The sequence below is a fragment of the Pimephales promelas genome, chromosome 11 (genome assembly GCF_988280905.1).
Source record: "Pimephales promelas chromosome 11, fPimPro1.hap1.1, whole genome shotgun sequence".
Classification (NCBI taxonomy): Eukaryota; Metazoa; Chordata; class Actinopteri; order Cypriniformes; family Leuciscidae; genus Pimephales; species Pimephales promelas.
In genome coordinates this window covers 26534018-26558786 of record NC_142779.1, presented here as the reverse complement: position 1 = coordinate 26558786, position 24769 = coordinate 26534018, and the positions used below count along the sequence as shown (strand labels likewise).

General features: G+C 40.4%; 2 protein-coding genes across 5 annotated transcripts in view; one reads left to right on the top strand and one right to left on the bottom strand.

Annotated features, from left to right (window-relative positions):
* The window catches only part of socs5b (suppressor of cytokine signaling 5b), a 43658-nt gene extending 40220 nt beyond the window's left edge, over nt 1-3438 (bottom strand). The window contains exon 1 of the mRNA XM_039653270.2: nt 3099-3438. The gene's annotated coding sequence lies outside the window, so the exon portion shown is untranslated. The remainder of the gene's footprint in view (nt 1-3098) is intronic.
* Nucleotides 2398-24769, top strand: part of prkceb (protein kinase C, epsilon b) — a 142817-nt gene continuing 120445 nt past the window's right edge. Inside the window, exon 1 of one of the 4 annotated variants that reach the window (XM_089117238.1) lies at nt 2398-2614. In XM_089117238.1, coding sequence (XP_088973364.1) covers nt 2534-2614 — 81 coding nt within the window. In that variant the 5' untranslated portion in view covers nt 2398-2533. Of the gene's footprint in view, nt 2615-6618; nt 7713-24769 lie in introns of those variants that run through there. The other 3 variants (XM_089117237.1, XM_089117236.1, XM_089117235.1) reach the window with 3 other exon arrangements.

The following is a 24769-nucleotide window of genomic DNA, read 5'->3' as shown; positions in this document are numbered from 1 at the left end:
TGCTTCCTGACCAGTCATCGCATGCTGTCTTTAACGCCGCGCGTGATGTCATCGAGAACGCGAAACTAGTAGCGAGTGACTTCCGGAAACGAACATAAACAAACAATGGATGAAGCGGTGAGTGTTGTATTGTCTTGTGTTCAGAAAAAAATTAAAAAAGAAAGAAAACCCGACAATGGACACGTTCCTGGATTGCTCGGCATTGCCTTTTCAGCGTGAGAAATACACGGTGTGGCTTGTGAGCGTGTGAACTGGTTGAATTGTGTGCATCTCACGGCCATTGCGTGGGACTTGAGAACCCTGCTCGAAGAGGACAGTATGGGCTGTTAATCCTCCAAAGAGAACTTGAGGTAAAATATTGTTTTCTTATATATTTTTTACTTTTAGTTTTAACGTTAGCACCATTGTCTCTCTTTCCTTTCGCCATTCTGCTGTGCACCTATTGGTCAACCTCATACATGTGACGGAACTGTCGCAGACGACCGTTAAAAAAATTAAACATGCTAGTTTTTTTTGTCGTGATGCATCGCAAACGTGAAGTAGGTTGTCGCTCACTATGACACACTATACGAGATACGATCGAATTTTGTTTCCCAATGCCTGTTGTCGTTCACGAATACCTACGGCACCCTACGTCAAAGAGATCGCGCCAAATCGGCCTAAAATCGTGTAATTTGAACCAGGCATAAGTTATATTGTCGTTTTCTGCTCAACCAGTACTTTGCAACAACACAACCTTGTTTCTTCAGCGACTTTAGCATGTTTCCTATAACAACATCTGGTGGTGTGAGAAAGTCACATAAACCACGTGAAAAATGATTTGCAAAAATGCAATTTAAGCTGGATTTCACATATGAATGTAGCTCGAAACGGATTTCACGTGATATTTTTGCCGTGCTCACTTGCTAAATCTGATCGGATATGCATAAAATTCGGATTATGACTGATATACATAGCCAAAGAAGATGCTAAAGTATCCACTGAAGTGACCCAAAAGAAGAGTTTATTGATTATATACTGTATGCTAATGCAATTTCCAAAAAAAAAAACCTAATGCATGGATGGGTTGAATGTATTGCGATGTGTGGGAAGAGTAAAGTGTGTCGAGCAAGACTGAGAAATGGAGGAAAAAGGGTGTTAAACTACAGACATGACAACAACACACAAAGAAACATTATAATCAGAGAAAATTTACAACAGAAATCTATAAGGACCTCATGAAAATATAGCTGAGCTAGTGTTTCACTCTAAAGAGAAAACTGGACAGATAACGTTAGACTATGACTGTTAAGGAGCCCCATATTAAACCCAGAAAATATCCTCTGCAATTTTCTCTCAGTTCGACACGCCTATTCTCATGGGGTCCAGATGAGTGGCCTGGCTTTTGGACAACATTAAAGGGCGGAAGTGCGTTTTCTTTAGAGAGGAGAAAAAAAAATGTAAAAGTTAGAAATAGTTATTTGCAGACCATTACGCACAGAGACAAAAACTCTGTTTATTGCAACAGCAAACCCTGATTAACCTTATTAACAAATGAAATAACTTAAATGAGTGCCACACAATAAAGCAAAAGAGAAATGAATACACAGATCAACCACTCTTCTTAAAATATATGGGGAACTATGTGGAATGTGTCTCCTTATAAAAAACTCTGCCACAATGTCCATCTAAAACAAATGAAAAAAAAAATGAAAAAAAAAAAGAGTATTAAAAATGTGGGGAAACGTTAAAGAAATGGTGACCAGTCGGCAGTCGCAAGCCATTAAATTTTCCTTATAGAGTCCTATATATTTCAAACAAACATCTTGAAGGTGGACACGTTATAACTACCCATAACTAGGACTCAAGTGATATCAGTAAGCTACAAACTAGATGCTGCTGAGAAAGATAAGAAACTGAACCACCTGACTGCTCTGAAGTAGATCTGTCACTGCGGGATAGTTCACATAGAAATTAAAATTCTGTCATCAATTACTCACACTCATGTCATTCCAAACACACAAGATCATTCTCCGTTCAACTTCAGAACACAAATGACAATATTTTTGATGAAATCTGTGAGCTATCGGTCCCTCCATAGACAGCTATGCAACTACCACTTTGACGCTACAGAAAGCAGTTGCTAGAAGCTAGAGCAGTTTGGTAAAACATTTTTTAGAAGAGACACGGTTGCTTTTAAATGACAAACAGATTTAATTTAGGCTTTTATTCAAATAAAAATTCATCAGGGCAGTGAGTGCACACAGTTGTGGTAAACAGAAGATCAAGCATGATCATTTGACACGTGAGAACCAATGAGGATCATTCTCGTGCATAATGCAGCACGTTTGAGCTTCCCAAGAACCAATGAGGTTTCACTGATTATATTCACTGATCAATGTTTATATGCGAATAAAAGCCTACATTTAATCCATTCATCATAGCGGTTCAGTTTTCAGAAAACTTTGACTAAACCGCTCAATCCATTTAGATTAGTTTTACAATCTCTTTATAAACTTTTTGAAGCGACAAAGTGGTAGTTGCGTAGCCGTCTATGGAGGGACAGAAGAGTCTCAGATTTCAATCCATAATAATTTGTTTCGAAGATGAACAGAAGATTTGGAACGACATAAGGGTGAGTAGTTAAGGACTAATTTTCCTTTTTGGGTGAATTGAGAACAATTGCAAATGTTAGTATAGTTTGCCCTCTGTGCTAACAAAATATCGCTGCTCACTTTATTCAACGCATAATGATATATAACAATCAGCATCACTTTGGTGAATTAAATCTCTTTTAGAGTATTTTAAGTGGTGCCCAGGTATGAGTGAATGAGCAACGTGGAGAGAGAGAGAGAGAGAGAGAGAGAGAGAGAGAGAGAGAGAGAGAGAGAGAGAGAGAGAGAGAGAGAGAGAGAGAGAGAGAGAGAGAGAGAGAGAGAGAGAGAGACGGGAGGATGTTGGAATGCTACATTATAACATTCGTAGAGGGGAAACATGCAAAACCAGCGGTGACATCACACGCGTTCCGTTACATTATATCGCGTATAAAAATAAAAGCGCGTTAAAATGCGTAAAACACTGCAATCCAGAGAATGCATGACGCAAATCGGCGTACTTACCTCTTGAATTTGTGAATATTACTTCGCAGCCTTCTTTTGTCTACAAAAGAAGGCTGTTAAAGCTGTTAGGCTCGCTACTGTCCCATATAGCCTACGCTCAGCCCTGGCGAATAAAACACGAGCGAAGAAGCAGAAGTGCTCATTCCCGAGGTTTGCTTTTATAAAGCAGGAGAACAACCGAATCCCGCATCATTCTGGTCGGCTGGAACGGCAGCATAATCCAAGGCCAATGTCCGATCCACTGAGCCCATACTTCTGCTTGACAAGCCAAACAAACGCATGAAGAACAGGCCGACAGCGCGAGCTTGCAGCGAGTTGAGACTGTAGTGAGACGCAGGGCGAGAAAGCACTTCCGACGGATGGGGGAGTGACGAGCGTGGTGGCCAACCAATGAGAGCGCAGTTCGAGAGAGCGTTGCCTCGGTTGCCACCCTGAAAACGTGGAGACCCGAGATAATGCATGAGTGCCAAGGGATGAATGATTAATGATTATAGTCAATCAGACAAAGTAGCCATCTGTTGCCTTTAACCGCACAGTGTGTGTGTATTGCTTATCAATAGGAGAGTGATTCATGCCGTCATTAATTCTTAAAAGGAAACTTGAAAATATCACAAAAAAATAATTAATGTAGCCTAATGAATTATGAATGTGATATAACAGGCCTATGTATAATATTTAAATAGGCTAAAATAATAATACAAACAAATAGGCCTAGGTTAGCTATATAAATAAAAATTATTTTCTGAAGCAGAAAAATAAATCTAACACACACATACACACATATCTTGAGTGTGTTTGATTACCTGTTTAAAATATTGTATAATGTTATAATAGAGTCAGAATATTTTTATTGTGTATCATTATCAATTAAGCTGTGATTTTGTGAATTTAATTTTGTAAAAAAAAAAAAAAAAAAAGTTCTTTTTGTGGAAACATAAACTACCAAGTGTGTAAAATAAACACGATAATGAGGTTAAAACCATAATTGCTATTATATTACAAAAATGTTTAAAATGTACGTAATTTTGCACCACATGCCGTTTAAAATTATACCATTAATTTGAGAAGGAAAGTGTGGTGGACATGATATTTTAGGGAAATGGGAAATGGAAAATGCTAAATGTCCACTATTTGACATTGTGCATCAGATTGCAAAAACTGTTTTAAGGGACACTAAAAGTCCACCGGACTAAAAATGCTCAGCCATAAATGTAGGCCTATATGCTTTATTAGACAAGACACGTGTGTTTTGATTGACTTATGGGGCATGTTATGCTTTTATTATTATTATTATTTTTTTTTTACATATATACAAATCCAAACTGATGCACAAAATTGAATGTGCCATGTTATGTATGATTCTTGTCATGGGGTTTAAGTTTGTTGAGAATGGCCTCTCATGTGTCTATTTATGTTCAAACAAAGAAGCATTGTCCATAGAGGTCTGATGTCTACTGGCAGTTGCCGACAGTGATTTCTGATGCACTAAGTATATGAACATCGACGCTGACATTTCGGGGGTGGAATGAAGTAAGCTTTAAGACCCTCAAAGAGCCCTAAATGGCCGCTTCTATTCTTGCAACACAGAGCCTATACACACTTATAAACCCTGCACTATCAATGTCTCAAAGGGGCATTCATTTGGTGATGTCATCATTTGGACTCACACCACATGCTAGACTCGTGTCGTGTGAGGCCATATAGTGTGTGAGCAAGAACATCTTTGACTAATGTCACTGCAGGATGAGAATCAGCCTCGGGGGAAAGTCCTGAAGTCCAAACAACATCACCATTCATCCTCCAGCAGACAGCACTCATCTAATTTTCGTATCTGGGACAAAAAGAACACAGTTCCAAATGAATTGCATTAAATTGAGTTTTCAAAAGTTTAAGCCATTCTTTACCATTTATATATATATATATATATATATATATATATATATATATATATATATATATATATCAAAGCAGTTTCACAGTGATAACATGAAAATAATACAACACAGATCAGTTTATTGTTGAATATTAAATGAAAAAAAGAAGAAAAAAAACATTATTAAGATATAGATAAGTTGCGATCATTTGTTAAGTAAAACTTGTAATATTAATATCTTAATAGTATTATCCAGCAGAATTTTGCTCTTTATTGATTCTAAGACTTATTTGTTAAATATCGCTTTTCTGAGTATGAAACGCTTTACAACGCTCAACTACAATTTATAGAAATAAATTGATATAAATCAAACAATCTTCTCAAAAGAAGCTTACAGTTAGAAAGGCAAAGCAACATGATGCATGTACCTTTTACGGTCTTGTATAAGGACACTGCCACCTTCTGGACTTCAAGACTCACTAAATATGATTTAAAGGAATTGGTCATCCATAAATGAGAATTCTGTCATCGTTTAGTTGTTCTAAACCAGTATGAGTTTCTTTCATCTGCTGAACACAAAATAAAGATATTTTGAAGAATATTTGACAACCAAACATTTGATGGGTTCCATTGACTTCCATAGTATTCCCCCCCCCCCATATTTTTTTCCCCAATGTTGGTTACCCATATTTTTCAAAATATCATCTTTTGTGTACAGAAGAAGAAAAAAATAAATTTATACAGGGTTGGAACAACCTGAGTAAATGGTGACAGAATTGTCATTGTTGAGCGAACTAGCATGTAATCTTAAACGTTATGATAAAAGTAAAATTTGTTTAAATGATAAACAGACCGAGTACCTCAGTCACCTCAATTTTCCAATCACCAGGATCACGGATTCCTAAATAAAATGTTCTGCACTATTGGGCTTTGGGCAGCTCAAGACAACAGAAAGAGCAACAGGAAAGCTTTTGTAAAACACAATAAATCTGTAGGCTTTATGTGCTTTCATATGCGCCATTGACAACACTCGGACATTTAAATGAACGATAGTTCAGTGGTCAGTACACGTTCCTTACAATACTTTCATAATACTTTACTCATATATAATATAATAATATATTTGATCATACAGCATCATCTAAGCCTGCTGCTGTAATGGAAATTCCATCCACGAGATGGCGCTTTGCTTGACTAATGATAAACTGGACCTCCAAATATCACATTTTCAACTTCAAAGTTGTCCTCAGTTGTCAAAAGTGTTTTTCACTTGCAATTACATCACAAACATGTTTTTTCCGTATGTCATAACCATAGGTCATAACACAATGTGCATCCATTTAACTTGCTATAACATCTGTCATTTTTACTCGAATTTGGATATTCAACTCGATCATCAGTAAAATTGGTGGAAGGGGCGGAAAAAAACAGGGTTGATTACAGTGCAGTGTAGTACTGTCAGTACTATGCATTGTAAACATCCATATGCAAGATGACGATAACACCCATAAAGACCAATAATACATGATTCTAGAAATGGTTATATCACTATGGGGCCATACCATTATGTTCAAATATCATTCATGATCAAATTCGACAAAGAAATATTCAGTTCTGACTAAGAACATGGTCGTCTGCATTGCGAGACTTGCATTATTCACACTTGGTATTCACACACACACATCTTTACAGCCCAGTGGATGATGCTGGACCAGAGAGCGGGTCCAGAAGGGCCGCTTCAGCGCCGCACACACTCAACCCTCTCCGCGCACTAACTGACGTGTTTTGCGCATTTCCTGGACCAGCCTTCAGACACACACAGTCAGGAGAAAAAAGGCAGGTCTGCAGGAAACTGAGTACCGACGGTCAAACAAGAATCCTGTGAGAAGCAAGCGAGTACGGAACCTTGAAAACACTCGTCCACGTTCTCCAGTCTGGGGGGATCGAACGACGCTTCGCGGGGATAACTTTCCCCCCAATGCGCGGAGGAGACGCATCCAGCAGCGCTCCAGTCAGACGAGGGAACAGGCTCACCCTGAGGAGATCCAGCATATATTTCTGGCATATTTTGAGGTGTGGAATGCTGGTCGTATCGGTGCTGACACACCGTAGCTCTGCTTTTTCGCTCCAACTTGCATTGACTGCCTACAGGGGTGTTTGGACAGCTTCAAGATCACATGCAGGTTATGCGTAGGTCACAGCAATAGATTTCCTTTCTGTCTGGACCTTCTACGCTTTGCATGCAGATCCACGAGGACGACGAAGGGCATTTTGCCGTTGTTTCTTAAGGAGAAACAATCCAGAAATCAAACCGGTGGACCGTGACACACTGGTTGAATAATTAACCAGGCGCTGAAGTGGAATATTCGTACTTAAAGCTCTCGAAAGTGGCCATGGTGGTCTTTAACGGTCTGCTGAAGATTAAGATCAGCGAGGCTTTGGACCTGAAGCCCACAGCCTGGTCTCTGAGACACGCAGTCGGCCCCAAGACGCAAACCTTCCTGCTGGACACGTACATCGCACTCAACGTTGATGATTTTCGCGTGGGTCAGACCTCGACCAAGCAGAAGACCAACAGTCCCGTCTGGCAAGATGAGTTTGTAACGGAGGTGCACGACGGTCGGAAGATCGAGCTGTCGGTGTTTCATGACGCGCCGATTGGCTACGACGACTTTGTAGCAAACTGCACCATTCAGTTCGAGGAATTGCTGCATAACGGCAGTAAACACTTCGAGGACTGGGTAATATAGATTTTTGTTTGTTTGTTTGTTTGTTTTCAGGTTGCGACTTATAGAGGGTAGACTATAACCCCCAAACAAGTTAACCCATTTAATGGCCGCTGTGATTTGGAACACGTTTAAATAATTGGCCAGCCTGGTCATTAACTGCCACCATATTCTAAAAACCAGCAAGTAGGATCAACTGGTAGTTATATTGTTACTTACTAGTCCAAATGATTTTCATTGACCCACCAACAGTTGAGGGGTTAAAAATTTGGGGGTTATCAGTTAAAAGTAAAATTTTGTAGGGTGAAGAGGTTTGTCTTTTTCATACACCTATATGAGTCTCATTTCAGTTTTTGTAGTAAATGTTCAGAAGCTACACAAGTTAGGTAACAGGTTGACCAGAGGGTGTTTCACCTGTCTTCAAATAGATGCTAGAAAACATAATTGTTGATGAGGTAATCTGCTCTAGCTTTCCTTAAGTTCTGTCAGTTTTTTAAATCAATGATTTAGTTACACCATAAGAACATCCCCAAAATCTCAGTGTTATGACTGTTAAGAGTATAGTTCACCCAAAAACTGAATTTAAAATTAAAATTTAAACTTCCATAGTCTGAAAAAAATGACTACGGAACTCAATGGCTACCATCAACTTTTAGATTACATTCTTCAAAATATCTTCTTTTGTGTTCAGCAGAAGAAAGAAACTCTTTTTGTTTGGAACAACTTGAGGGTGAGTAAATGATGACAACATTGTCATTTTTGGGTGAACTATCCTTTTAACTGTTCTGTTCTAGTGGCACAGAATGCGAGTCTCGTCAGTTTTTAGACGTCAGTTTATTATGTCACAGTGCAATATTTTATTGCCTTTGATAAACAACCTCATTGTTCAAAATAAAACCCCTCACCTAAATGAGAACACACATAGTATGTTCCCTTGAACATTCTCTTCGCATCATTCGTGTCATGCGCAGGCAGCAGGTGTGTGTATTACTTTTCTCTTTCTCTGAAGCCACCTGCATAATTTCTGCAGCAAAGGCCTCAGATAAATGCTCAGATAACCCCGGTTGCATAGAGACGGCGAATGAAAGAGGTTGGCTGCCTGTCATAAATATTTCTGCTGCTGAAAAGAGCCATGCAGCCATCATTAATGCAGACATAATCTGATGCCAAACGGTCCGACAACTTGCATCTTTCAATCTGTTGAGCCTAAGGTTAGGGCAGTATTTGTAAATCTGATATTTTGTAACATGTAAATGTTCCCACACATAGGCCTAAAGTGTAAAATGTTTTGTTAGGTAACTTAACATTTCTAAATTATGTGATAAAAATGTCATTAAATACAAATTATTATTAAAAATAATTAAATAATTTAGTACAATTGATCTGAGATGACTATGTAAGATTATTGCTCTTACATTTCAGCTAAAAATATATGAGCCGGAGCAAAATTTCAGTGATACTTTCATAGAAACATTAACCATTAACCATCATAAAACAGCCACTAGTTGCCATATAGAACCTGACCAGGAGAGTAGGAACCATTATAACTGAATATACAGGAGTTATTATAACATTTACACCTATTTATGACATTTTACACCATTTTTTATTTTCAATTGAATCCTAAACCTTGTAATCGGTATTTGATTTTCATTGGCAAACACGATGAGCATATATCGTATATATCCTGGCTGCTCTAAAATGTCTCAAGATCAGTCAAAACAATTAATTATACCAGAGTAATAGAATATCAGTGAACACTATAAGGGTAAAAAGGGTAACACTTTATTTTAAGTATCTTTGTTACATGTTACATGTAGCCTACTTTCTGAAGTAAAAACATGGTATGTTGTATATTGCATATTTACATGCAACTAACCCCAAACCAACTCCTAACCCGGTCACACTTTTTATATTAGGTGTCCTAACCCACTATGTACTTACATAAAAAGCATACTTACATAAGCACAATGTAGTTATTGTATTGATGTTGTATTGCAAAACACTTTAGTTGCTATTGATACGTTTAAGGTTAGGAACTGGTTTGTAGTATGGGTAAGTGTAAGGGTGGGTTAATTCATTTTAATGTTAGTACATTGTAGTTAAAGACACCTAATATAAAGTGGGACCCCTAACCTTAACTTTTAAATGCTTAATTAATAGGGGTGTAACGATACCCTCATGTCACATTTCAATACATATCGTGATACTGAACTCACGATACGATATTAATGTGATACTTCAAGACATACTGTATGATAAAAGGTTAACAAAAAATGTACTTTTGATTAATTTTGATTAAAATTTGGTATTTCATTCTGGGTAGAAATGAATAGTCTTGAAACCCAAAAGCACAGGACAATGGGCTCTATGCACGGCGGTATTTCCGGTGAAGGATTAGGGATGCTCGATAACTTCCGCCGATCATAGAGTCCAATGCAATACCAAGAATTTATATTGAATTTTATACTCCATGGTTATACTAAAGAAACGTTAGTCACAAAAACAGATAAAACAGACACCCCTCGTTGTGTTTATGCTTCTTTTTAAAATTATATTAAATAAACATAACTATATATAAAATTACATCTTAACGTATGTACGTTTCGTTTCAAAGACGGGAGGACAGTAAATATTGAAGACTCTGCCATAATCCCGTTTTCTCCGGTTTTCCTCCGCTTTAATCTACACAACCGGAAATGGACGAGCATCCTTACGTCAAATGCGGAACTTATGCGTGCATATAGCCCATAGTGAGACCAGAATAACAATATTCATGATTCTGAAGCTGAAAATACATAATTATGTTAGACGAATATGCTTTCACTGTCACCGACTAGATTTTTTTAAAATAATGTCGGCCACTTTTTACTGGTAACAAGACATTTGGGATTATCAGGACCCACAAATATTACCCACTGCATTATTATATTCAACATTATATATAGTAGCTTAATGTAGTTCTGACATGCACTAAAACTCTGCAAACTTATTTTTTCTTGCACAGTAATTTTCATTTTGGGTTAACTACACACAATAAAAATTGTCACTATCCACGATACATGTTGCATTTTTGTATTGCGATATATGTGACACAATATAATGTATTGTTACACCCCTATTAATTAATCTAATAAAGACATTTAAAAAAATAAAGTGTAACCCCAATCTAGTTATAGAATAGCATTGTACAGTATATCTTTTAATACTCTAGTACTGTTGAATATAAGTATATGCACGTACAGCATCAATTTTGGTGTCTTTAATATGGCAGGTGTGCAGTACTGTATGTGGCATGACTTAGCCCAAGAAACTGCTCTGCTCTTTGCCATTTAACACAGACAGAGATGCGAATTATTTATGTGCCATCATAAGCTTCGTTGTGGTGTTAAGAAGTACAGTGCCAATACAATCGCCTGCCTTTATGTTGCCTTCTCAGATTGGATTGCGGCAGGATTGCCCCCTGTTATTAAAGACAGAGCACCTTATAAGTCTGTGTGGAAAATCTGGGCATCCTGATCTGATCTATTTACACAAGCACATGGGTTCACATTTATACAGAGATGTTGCATGAAATCTGAGTTGAAATATAAACATGTATATAGATGCTTGTTTATACAGATTACTGATGCATAGAGAGATATAAACAGATTTGTTCAATTTCAATGTTGGCAGATCTCTAATTCTTTTTAAAGCTTTGTTGAGCTGTGTTGCTGTCTACTGTCTACACATGCAGCATCCTACGTTTCAGCAAAATCTGTTCTCAGGAAAGTGTTTTTTTTTTTTTTTTAGTTTTTGAGGGACCCAGTGATTTTCCTATATTGTATATATATATACAATTATGGGAACATTATTATTGTGTGTTTGGGACATGGCTTTTAATAGTGAGACTTTTATTTTTTGTTATCAGGCTCTCAAAAATGATAAAACAATTTGGATTTATTATCGGCTAATATAACTGTTATCAGCTTTCATTTATAAAGAAATATCTTTATCAGCCAAAATGTTCATATCTTAATACTCTTTATGATTATTTAGGCCTTTACTATGATGACTCTTATTGTACTTTAAATTTGGGATTGTTTACTATGTATATTGATGTTTACTTATAACAAATTGCTTGCGATGTTCAAGTCATTTGATTTATTTATGTACTAATATAAATCTGAAATGCTCAGCATTTTAAGGCTGCTTGGATCAATAAAGGTCAATTAAATGCACATTACTTGACACATTACTTGAGGGAGGGTTTTGCTTTGAGAGCAAATGATGCAACCAAATTAACTAGATATGAAGTTTTATCAACTAATTTCGAGAGGAGCATGTTCAGATAATTAACATGAGTGGACAGCACTCAGCAATCAATGATAAGAGGGCACATATAGACTTAGCAGTCTTACCTCGATCCATTGACATTTTGCAGCACCCCACTCCCTCAAAATTATATGTAAGTGTGAACTCATGAAATGTAATTCTAAGCAAACTTCTAGCAACTAAGTCCCTGGTGTAAATGTCCTATTTTAAATAAGACCATTTTAGGTGCAACCCTACCCAAGTCTTTCGTCCTCAGGCAAGCAGGATTCCTGGCAGAGCATGTCTGTTGTCTGTGTGTGTGTCATAGTGAGTATCTGTCAAGACAGGCAAGTGCTTGATAGTGTAAAGAGAAAAAGAGCATCAGTCTCTGGGACACATGTGTGCAGAGGCAGGCTTTGGTTTGGCTCACAAGAAGCGGTTGTGTAATTTGGAAGTGATTTGTTTGAAAGTGTGAGAAAGGTAGTTTGGTCAGACTATAAGAATTACTCAGTCACCTATTTTCCCACAAACCCTACACATGCACACAAATACAATCTCACCTATTTCAAAGGCATCTCCTCCCCGGTCGTGCCCACACTTGCACGCTGCAGGCTTATTTTGTTCTAAAAGGCATGTCAGTGTTGTTCATCCTAGGAAGCTCGTTGCTGGAGCTTTTCATCTCCATTTGCTTTAAAGCTGCGTGATTGGGCCAGTTGGAGGTGTGAAGGCCGGGGTCTGCCGGCTGTGTAAACTTCAGAATAAGTTGGAAGTTGGGCTGAATCCACCTGCACTCATGTCTGTCCTCAGTAGGATTGTGAACTAGGTTTCGGCATCGTTTGAATTTTAGAGGCTATGATTCCGATCCTGCTTATCGATTCCCAGTTTCGATTCCAAAAAAATAAAAAAAATAAAAATAGTCAAATGTTTAGTTATCAAACACACTGTGTATTTCTGCAAAACATTCTGTTGCAGATGGAAACCATATACAAAAATCATCAGAACAAACAAGTAACTTTTGCCTATTGTTTTAACAATACAACAGCATAAACAGCTGTATTTCAAACATTATTACAGACAAGTAAGAAAATAAGACCAAATAAACAAATTAGCATAATAAATAAATACAGCTGAACTAGGTCTGCACAATAAAACAGACAAAACAAGACAAAACAAATCGTTTTCTGCGATATATATATATATATATATATATATATATATATATATATATATATATATATAGTTTCACCATATGACTTGAATACTAGCTCTGTTTGGAAAGAATGAATCATTCTAGAATGATTGTTGATGTTGTAGGGGAGTAAATCTGCATACTAGAAAATCATAAATAAATGACAAGCATAGATAAATACAATAGAACAAAGATACAAATGAAAGTCTTGCAATATTCCGGTACAGAAATTGAATCATTAAATATAAAATAACACTGAACTCTTTACTGTACAGTACAAGATAAATATAATTAGTTATTGTCAAAGCTACAAAAGTGATTTTCTCTTTGTATTTTGTGGTTTGATTAACATTAATGACACAGAAAGCAGAAGGTTTATTAGGCTGCTGTCACTTTAACTTTATCAAATACATGGATCCAAATTACTGATGTGCGTCTGTTTTAGTTGTTTACATTAACTCAAGACATAAGCGACTGTGTTTACAAGGATACTCATTGAGACTCGCATCTTGCCATAATGTTGCACGTGTCCATTTAAGAATAAAAAGGCGTAAAAGAGACCGGAATTCTTGTTTTGTTGTTGTATGTGCTGCTGTTCTGTATTAATTTTATTATTAAAACATAAAATGCCATGATGCCATCACAATGCATAATGACGCACAATAAGTTACGTTTCTTGGTTTTCCTCTCTGTGTTTGCCATGATTTCGCAATCGATGAATATTAACTTGTGGGCGTTTCACGGACTATTTATGGGCAACAATGGGCGTGACATGAAGCCGCAAAAGCTGTGATTCATTTAGAATTGATTGTGATTTATTAAGGGAAAACAGCATAGGATTTGCGTGCTCACGGTTTGATAAATCTGAATATTTCTGTGCGTACGCACGTCCTATGTTTCATTCGTACGCCACTTCTGACGCAAATCCTACACAAAGTTTTATAAATGAGGCCCCTGGACCTTGTAGACATGTGGTCCGCGGATCCAATTCCCTTCAAGTCCCCACCCTTGAATCTTTATTCTCCTCGCCGTTCCCGTACTGAAACCTGCAGCGTCTCCATCGCTGGTCACGGCCCGTCGCCTGGATCCGTCGGCACCACTGGTGTCGGCTCTACCTCCACCACTCACTTTATGCGGCTCATACTCCACGCCCTCAGGCTTCCCCTCCAACAGCTTGTCGTGAGGCTGAGTCCCCGGCTGCACATTGAGCCTCAAAGCCCACACCGCCACCTCGTCATGTCAGCCCGTCACCCTCACCTCGACCCACCACTCCTTCATCGCCTCCGTGGTCCGTCTGCCCGGAAGCTCCGCTTGGCTCGCTCGACACTCCAGGTCGGCCTTCAGCAGTCAACGCTCAGCTGCAGCCACAGACTTCCGGGCTTCAGGCTGCACCCTCACCCTGCACCCGTTTGGCATCACTGGACTCCTCCCTTCTTTTGACCTCCCTATCGGCCTCCCTCACCAAATCGTCATACGTCCCCACATCACTGCCTCAGTCCTGCGAGTCAGTGGCCCAGCTCCCGTCTTCCGGGACGGCAACGTTGTCATGGTCCGTCACCCACTCAGCTCCGCTGACTCCTCTGCCACCCAACGTTCCAGTGCCATCGATCAGCTCCTCCTGCCACTCACTTCAGTCCACTACTCACCCTAATAGGAGAATAAATAGACAAGCTGAATCAGGAAACTAACTAGATACAGGTGGAGAAAGAATTAATCAGGGATTAAGAAGAACAGGTGCAGACAAGACAGAACATAATTGTGACATTACCCTCAGAAAGGTGCGTCCTCGGGCCGTGATGGCAACAAAGTAAAGAAAAAAACAACTACAACTAGAGAGTACAACTAGACTAAGACACTAAGACAATTTGATTCCAGCTGATTCCTGGTGGTTTAGAGGAGAATTACTCTGAGTTCGCCCCCTGTCGTTTCACAGAATAGCACAACGGCGAGCGCATCAATTATAAATGCCTCGTCCCTTTGGAGAGGTGCGCGCGCAGTCAGCGAAGCTTCGCGCTCGTGCGGCCGCGTCGAATATAAACAAGGCTTAAGTGGTACAGATAGTGAATGTAAGGTATTTGATGAATGAAACCTCTCACAACACAACTCCTTCATCTTTCTTATATTTAACTCCAGAGAACTTTCTTGGAACATTTGGACCATAGAATCAACATATTGTCTATATGTGACCAGGCATTGCTCATATGTTATGCAAACCACCAAAGCCATGTCATCAGCGTATTTTAAAATTGACATACCATTACTGTAAAATCACACTTGATTTCGTTCATATATATAAAGAAAATAAAATGGGCAGTAACACGCAGCCCTGAGGAACCCACTGCAACTAATGAACTAATACAAATTTGGTCGACTAAACCTCTTCTAATAAACAAACCTTTAGACTATTAGGGGACAGCCGTAGTTATTTTAATAAATTATAGGGTTTGTTCTGTTTGTTTTATAGAGAGCTTGGTTAATCATGCCAATAAGAGACTACTATTTACAAAAAAATTCCGATAAAAATATTTTAGAGCTTTGCAATAACTAGAGAGTAAATTCATTAAAAATAACAATAACCTAAAAATAAGAAATGTGATTTTTAACCTTATTTTCATGCCTGTTTTGTCTTACTTTAAATTATTTTAAGTTATCTTGAGGCCCCCTTGGAATATTTTTAAAGCAAATAAGATTTAATCAACCACTATAAATGCACCTTTTGTGCAATGGAAAAGTTCCATTGATGTTAAAGGTTTTTCATAGAACCTGTTACGAACTGCTCTGAGGCTTGTAGATGAGATCCAAACGCAGCTTTTTTTGAGGGCAATCCAGAGGCGTAATCCAATGTACAGGCAAGGGTCATAAATAGATAGGCAGTCCAAAACAGATAAACAAAGAAACAAACAAAACAGGCAGGGACCAGAGGCAAGAGAGTAATCCAGGGAACAGGGCAAGATATCCAAAACCAAGAGACCAGAAAACCATAAGAATGCTCAGAATTGCAGTGAAACACTTAAACAAGACTTCGCAAACACTGAACGTGAACACAAGGTATATATAGACACACTAACAGGATGAGACACAGGTGAATGCAATCAGTGAATGAGGTACAGGTGAATGTGATCCGTGATGAGTCCGGGCAGTGAGTTCTGGGAAATGTAGTTGTGAGGGAAACATGAACATCTGGTGTGGAGTGCCCTCTGGTGACTCTCAAGGGCACTCCACCTGGTGACCGTTACATAGCCCCCCCCCAAAGAGCGGCTTCCAGACGCTCCAAAAACAGTTCAGGAGGGAGGTGGAGCGGAGGCGGATCCGGGGGAGGGATGGAGGGCCAGGCCTGTGGAGCAGAATAGGGCCTGGAGACTAGGACGGAAGACCAGGGTGGAGCAGGCTGTGCAGGCGGCCAGGGCGGAGCAGGCCGTGCAGGCGGCCAGGGCGGAGCAAGATGTGCGGGCGGCCAGGGCGGAGCAGGCTGTGCGGGCGGCCAGGGCGGAGCAGGCTTTGAGGGCGGCCAAAGCGGTGGAGACCCCTCAGGCGGCCACGGCGGTGAAGACCCCTCGGGCGGCCACGGCGGCGAAGACCCCTCAGGCGGCCACAGTGGTGAAGACCCCTCGGGCGGCCACGGCGGTGATGCCCTCTCAGGACCAGGCACCGGCTCAGGAACAGACACTACAACAGAAATGGTCACAAGGACAGACACAGACACAGAAACAAACACTGGATCGGGAGCAGACACTGGATCGGCCATCTTGTCCGGAGACACTGGATCGGCCATCTTGTCCGGAGACACTGGATCGGCCATCTTGTCCGGAGACACTGGATCGGCCATCTTGTCCGGAGACACTGGATCGGCCATCTTGTCCGGAGACACTGGCTTGGAGGCAGCCATCTTGTCCGGAGACACTGGCTTGGAGGCAACCATCTTGTCCGGAGACACTGGCTCGGAGGCGGCCATCTTGTCCGGAGACACTGGCTCGGAGGCGGCCATCTTGTCCGGAGACACTGGCTCGGCAGAAGTGACGTGAAGCGTCTCTGTCTCGGCAGAAGTGACGTGAACAGGCTCAGACTCGGCAGGGCTGACATGGAAGTCTGGCTGGGCTGTCTCGGCGGGACGAGACTCTGGCTGGGCTGTCTCGGCGGGACGAGACTTTGGCTGGGCTGTCTCGGCGGGACGAGACTCTGGCTGGGCTGTCTTGGCGGGACGAGACTCTGGCTGGGCTGTCTCGGCGGGACGAGACTTTGGCTGGGCTGTCTCGGCGGGACGAGACTCTGGCTGGGCTGTCTCGGCGGGACGAGACTCTGGCTGGGCTGTCTCGGCGGGACGAGACTCTGGCTGGGCTGTCTCGGCGGGACGAGACTCTGGCTGGGCTGTCTCGGCGGGACGAGACTCTGGCTGGGCTGTCTCGGCGGGACGAGACTCTGGCTGGGCTGTCTCGGCGGGACGAGACTTTGGCTGGGCTGTCTCGGCGGGACGAGACTCTGGCTGGGCTGTCTCGGCGGGACGAGACTCTGGCTGGGCTGTCTCGGCGGGACGAGACTCTGGCTGGGCTGTCTCGGCGGGACGAGACTCTGGCTGGGCTGTCTCGGCGGGACGAGACTCTGGCTGGGCTGTCTCGGCGGGACGAGACTCTGGTTTGACGGTCTCTGGCTGTACGGTCTCTGGCTGGAAGGTGAGCGGGGGCTCGGCAGGGCTGACGGTGAGCGCGGGCTCGGCAGGGCTGACTGTGAGCGTGGGCTGTGGAAGCTCTGCTGAGACGTGACGAGGCTCTGGAAGCTCTGCTGAGACGTGATGAGGCTTTGGAATGAAACTCTCTTCACAAACGGAGACCGCCTCTCTCCAGTTCAGACCCGAGAGATTGGGGAGCTCCCTCGGGTTGACCTCCTTAGCCCCTAGCTGGTAACACAGCTTAATAGCCTCATCACCGAGAGAGCAGGAGGCAGCGAGAGGAACAAACCCCCAGGTATACTGGAACAGATCACGGCTATCCAGGGCCAAGGCCGCGATCTGACCAGCAAACTCCCGGATTTGTGCTGCTGGATTCATTTGTTGGTCGGTTGTTGCTGGATCTCGGTGTGTGGCGAAGTCTTCTGTTACGAACTGCTCTGAGGCTTGTAGATGAGATCCAAACGCAGCTTTATTTGAGGGCAATCCAGAGGCGTAATCCAATGTACAGGCAAGGGTCATAAATAGATAGGCAGTCCAAAACAGATAAACAAAGAAACAAACAAAACAGGCAGGGACCAGAGGCAAGAGAGTAATCCAGGGAACAGGGCAAGATATCCAAAACCAAGAGACCAGAAAACCATAAGAATGCTCAGAATTGCAGTGAAACACTTAAACAAGACTTCGCAAACACTGAACGTGAACACAAGGTATATATAGACACACTAACAGGATGAGACACAGGTGAATGCAATTAGTGAATGAGGTACAGGTGAATGTGATCCGTGATGAGTCCGGGCAGTGAGTTCTGGGAAATGTAGTTGTGAGGGAAACATGAACATCTGGTGTGGAGTGCCCTCTGGTGACTCTCAAGGGCACTCCACCTGGTGACCGTTACAGAACCATACTGTAACCATACATTAAATAAATTTATTTCTAAGAGGGCAGTGGCGATCCATTGACATTTCCAAATGTTTGAAACGTACATCATAATGAAGCCTCATTTTCTGAAATCACATGACTTTGGTAGTCTTATGCACTCTCTGAATCACTGGTTCACAAAAGTTTTGAAGCTTCACAAAGCAGTATTTCGATAGCGTGCATCAATAATTAGGCAAATTGTCTTTGTCACTCAATTAAAGTGTCTGTGTGTAAAGAACAGATTTAAGCTCTCAAAAGTGGAATAACAACCGTTATTAGCTTGTTTGTGGTTAGAAAGTAAAGTACCAACACCTAACCCATATTCATTCAGCTCAATATAATTTCCCGTGTGAAGTATGGAGGTAAGACCTTTGCAAAGTGAAGTAATTTCTGTACTGCACTCGCTTCGCTTGTATTCTGTATGTTTTGATTGAATCAGTTTTCGTTGAATCAACCTAGTTTAGCTTTGGCGCACTTCACCTGTAATGGTCAACATCCAACGTTTTATCCAATCGTTAACAGATGATGGTTATTTGTTGATTAGCCAAATTGCTACCTTGAAATAGAGAAGAATGTTTCCGTTTCTGCTCAATTGAACATTTACTTGTAATGTCTGTAATTAAGAGGCAATGGCTCAACATAAGTTGAAGTGCAGGCCATCTATCAAAAAGATGACCTACTTTGACCTTCTCTCCCATTTTCTAACCATGATCTGTCATTATCATGGACTCATTATCCAGCTTTTCCCTCTTAACCATTAACTCTCCTGTTAACTGTCATTTTCTTTCTTTCTTTCTTTCTTTCTTTCTTTCTTTCTTTCTTTCTTTCTTTCTTTCTTTCTTTCTTTCTTTCTTTCTTTCTCCTGTGTCAGACAGTGCAGTTATTCTTTCATGCTCTCCTGACGTTTGATTGGTTGTACTGCTAAATCAGTTTTCTTCGCTTAAATTCGTTCAAATTGTTAATTTATTTCTTCATTCAGTAGTTTGATCATTCATTAGTTCATTTAGTTTGTTAATTTTTTTAATTAGTCCAATCGTGCTTGTTTTTTTAATTGATTTGCTCATTTGTTCATTCATTTGTTTGCTTGTTCATTCATTAAATATGATACTGCTTAGGGGCTGTTTACATGACACCATTTTTAACAAAAAACGTAAAAAATGTATGCGTTTTGGCCGTTCGTTTACACGACAAGAGCGTTTGGGTGCCTGAAAACACAAACTTTTGAAAACAAGTTTTTAAAGTGCAAGTTTTTGAAAATGGTCCTTTTCAAAAACATTACGTGGACATTATCCACGTGCATATATAACATGTTCAGTCTATAGTGTTTCATCGCCATCTAATTGCCTGGCAGCAGAATACAACGTTTTTAGTAGTTTTTGTGGATCCGTGGGAATGGGGATCGTTTTGACAATGATGTCATCTGTATGTGTAAAACTCAAAGGAAAAACGTCTCAGGTTACAACTGTAACCATAGTTCCCTGAGAAGTAGTGTTGTCAAAAAACTCGGTACTTCGGTACCAAGTCGGTACTAAAAAAAAAAAATGTTACGGTACCAGCTTTTCTAGGTACCGAATACCAGGTTAATCCAGTTCTAGACGCGCTGTCTGAAAGGTGCACAGTTGCGTCCTCTTCATAACGCTGATATGGCTCTCTCTCTCTGAATCCACTTGTTGACACGAAAGGAGGAAAGAGCCACATATGGAAATATTTTGGATTAGGCTAATGTCACGTTGCCATAAGAGGCCGATTACATGCAAATTCGCAATTTCAAATATAAGCGCGAGGCAAGCGCGCTCATAATAAAAACTCGTTGCATAGCAACGACAGACGCCGCGTGAGAGCAAGTGCTTTGGAAAGAATAAGCACGCGCAAAAATATAAAAAAAAAAACACGCGCGATATGTGAACGGCCTCTAAAGTGCTTTCGGGGTAGTTTTACGAGTACATGAGCACAGTAGTATCCAACCGACACCAGAGTACTGGTATTAGTATCGATGCATCCCTATTTATGTCATTTAATGTCAGTGCCAGTTCTAGGCGTATTCTTGCCTTTATAACTCAGCAGTTTTAAAAAGCCTTTTCAAAATTAAATATGAATGCAGTTTTAGATTAAATAAAAGTACAGTCAAATCAAATAAAACATGTTTTTTCTCCTGTAGCCTATAGTTTGGTAATGCTACAATAAGATACCATTTATCAACATTAGCTACTTCACATCAACACATTGAGTGAACAATATATTTTTACAACATTAATTAATGTTTGTAAATGTTATTTAATAGAAACACTTGATTGTCCATGTTTGTTCACTTCATTCATTGTGCATTAAATAAATGTTAACTTTACAAACAACTTTAAAAATGTGTTAGTGTATACTATTGTTTATTTTAGGTCAATTTATCAAATTTTTTTCTAAAGTGTTTATAATACAAATGTACAGTTTCCATACTTGTAACCGTGATAAACACTTAAATATATGTAAATTTAAACTAAGCTTTGGTACCGAAATTGGTACCGAGAACCGTGAATTTTTACTGGTATTGGTACCGAATACTGAAATTTTGGTACCGTGACAACACTACTGAGAAGGGAACAAGACGATGCGTCACTGTCACGCTTTGGGAATGCTTCCAGCTTAATTGCGTCTGAAGCATCTATGTCAACTAGTCCAATAGGAAACATGACCGTCATGGGCGGATGACATCATGACCAGGAAATGATAAAAGAGCATTCCGTGCAAACCTGCTTTAGCTTCCAAATTGCAGAAGCAACCCGATACAGGGATGCAGGAAGTATGGCAGGGTGACGCATCGTCTCGTTCCCTTCTCAGGGAACTATGGTGAGTCGTAACCCGAGACGTTCCCTTTCGAGGGAACTCGCGATGTGTCACTCTTACGCTAATGGATACCCAAATGGCCAGACTTTCAAATGCCTAAGTGTCAGCCTGTTGTCACACCACACTAAGCACCTGAGAACCTGGGGCAGCCTCCAGGTCCAGGCTATAAAATCTGACAAATGTGAGAGGAGAGGACCAACCCGCCGCATCACAAACATCTTGCAGAGAAACTCCAGATAAAAGAGATTTAGAAGCCACCATACTCCTAGTAGAATGGGCCCTGACCGCCAAAGGGCAAGGTAGGCCAGAAGACTCATAAGCCAGAGAAACAGCCTTGACTATCCACTTGCTTACTGTCTGCTTTGAAGCAGGAAGACCCTTCTTGGGAGATCCAAAGCAGACAAATAACTGATCAGATCTCCTAAATGCAGAAGTTCGATGCACATAAGTGTCCAGTGCTCGCACTGGGCACAAAAGGTTCAACCTTTCCTGGTCCGGAGAACCAGGATGCAAATTCAAGGCAGGTGGGGGAAACCGAAAGGGCCTGAAGGTCACCGACTCACTTAAGGGATGAAATAGCTAACAGAAACACTGTTTTAAAAGTGAGAAATTTCTCTGATACTGAATCCAAGGGCTCAAAGAGAACCCCAGACAAGCCTTCAAGTACTATAGCTTCTTTCGCTAACAGAGCCTTCACTTCTTGCTCCATCACCCGAGCCTGCTCGGAGTGTACCAACGTGGGAAGTACCCCGTTGAAACATTGTGAATATGTGTGAACTGTCTGTAAACTCTTGAAACGACATAGGAGCAGGTGTAAGCAATATCACCACAGAGAGTGTCACTCACTGAAGGATTGGCTTTCCTGAAAGGTTAACCACACAGGATGGTCTCTCTCAGCTCCTGGTTCCTCTACTTAACTTGATATGAAACTCTTAACATGAATAGATAGCCTCAAATATTGGTTTGGTGAATGGTTTTATTGAATCATGTATTATGAATTTGTGCTTTAGTGTTAGCGTTGTCATGAATCAGCAGGTAATCTGTATTTTCCACAGACACACTGGTTTGTTTGTTGTATGGTTAAGGGACATTACATTACTGATGTCATATGTGGGCATTGTCATTCATCAGTGTTGGGTTTGTGTGCACCTATATTCCTCTTACCTTCATGCTTCTGTAGATTTGCAGAAAACAACAGTGTCATGGCTGCTTCTCAAAGCTCTTCTCACTGCCAGACACAACACCCTCTGCGACAACATCCTTGCCCTCTGTCTTTGCCCTTAGTGTCTGTTTTAAGATGCTTTTATAACATGCAAATAGTGACTCTTGATGAAAGACTAAATTTAAGAAGTAATTAGGGCTGGGCGATATATCGAATATGTACGATGTATCGTTATATTTTTTGAAACGATATGGAATGAGGCAATACCGTTTATATCGATACAGTAACAGTTAGTTTGATATGAGCACATCTGAAAAATAGCGGAGGTTGCAGTGTGAGCTGCTGCAGTGAAAGTAGCTAGGCTACGTAGTACAATTTGTCCTAAACATGACACAAGCTTATATTAATTGCGTCAAAATCACTTTAATATAGTTAACAAGTTTAAGGCAGCTTGCCGCCCTGTCAAATGCTCTGACAGACACTGACAGATATACTTGCGCTGTTTAATGCGTTTGAGATGTGGTGCTTTCCTCAGTGCTCAACTTACATTTCACATATGCTCCATCTGTAAATGTTAGAAAGTAAAGCAAATATGTCCATTTCACAACAAATATGTCCATGTCAGAAGAGGACGAGCTTCTGCAAGTGAATCTCCGCTAAACTTCATGCTTCCTTGAACGAGCGCCGGCGCGCGCATGCGCGTGAATAGTACTACGTAGTACGCAATAATTCTGACTAAAATAAACATATTGCTAAAATATTTGTTGTTGGAGAAAATAAATGTGCCATATGTGGAATTTTAAACCTACAAGTATATATTTTTAATGAAAGTGAAAGTGATTATAATGGGGTAATCAAATGCAGGCTAATATAATTAGTTTGTGCTTTTGTTTTTGTTTTTATTTTCATTTTTAGTTTAGCTTTTAGTCAATATAAAAACAAAAGCTTTTTGCACATAATATATTGCATAGCCTATATTATATTTGTTTCCATATCCTTCAATATCAACATTGTTTGTAGGATATCATTGGGCCGAATGTGAATATACTATATATATATATATATATTTTTTTTTTAATATAAAGATTTTCTTTATCTAAATAGAAAACGTAGAAAGTACCGAGATATATATCGTATATCGCCATTTGACCAAAAAATATCGAGATATGATTTTTTGGCCATATCGCCCAGTTCAAGTAATGACCTGAACGCACAAAGCTGGATGCGAGACGATTTTAAACTGTTCTTGTGTTGTAGCTAACTGATTAGCTAAGTTCACAATGAACACCTTTTGTTTCAATCGTAATGAAATCATATGTGCATTTGTGTCACAAGCTTGAAATCAGAGTTGATCTTTTGACATGCTGAATTTCCCACTGTTGGTACTTGCTAAGCATTCTCCTACCATTGCTTCTTTTCTTTGTTTTAAAAAGCAGACTTAATATTTATCTATTTATGGGAGACGGCGAGCACATGAAACTATGTGCAGTGCTGCTTTTATTTAACAAGCAGTAAAAACGCACCCAAATCCAGGCTTCGAGGCAAGGACTAGTGGGACAATGTCATCCTGCACCACTTCTCAGACGATAAATGGAAGGAACATTTTAGAAGGTCACAACGGTCATTTATGACACTATATTCAACAACAACAGCTTGCTCTGTACGTCATACACAGGGGCGGAGTGGGACCAAAAAATCTACGGGGGAATTTCGTAGACCACCGGCCCTCGTCGCCGGCACGATTAGCCAATAGCATTTACAGTTTTACTGATTTAAAGGGAACTTTGTTGTACTAGTATGCTGGAGTAAAGTTCATAAATGGTCGTTCTTTCCCATAGTACTTTCTAAAACTAGTTGGGTGGACTCTGTGCCTCTAGGGGGGTTCGGGGGCATGCTCCCCCTGCAAGAAAATTTTAAGACATTTTAAGGTTATAATGCATCAATCTCATGCTCTCTGAGAGATCGAAATTAAGACCCATGAACTGCTCGTTGAACAAAGAAAAAAACATTAA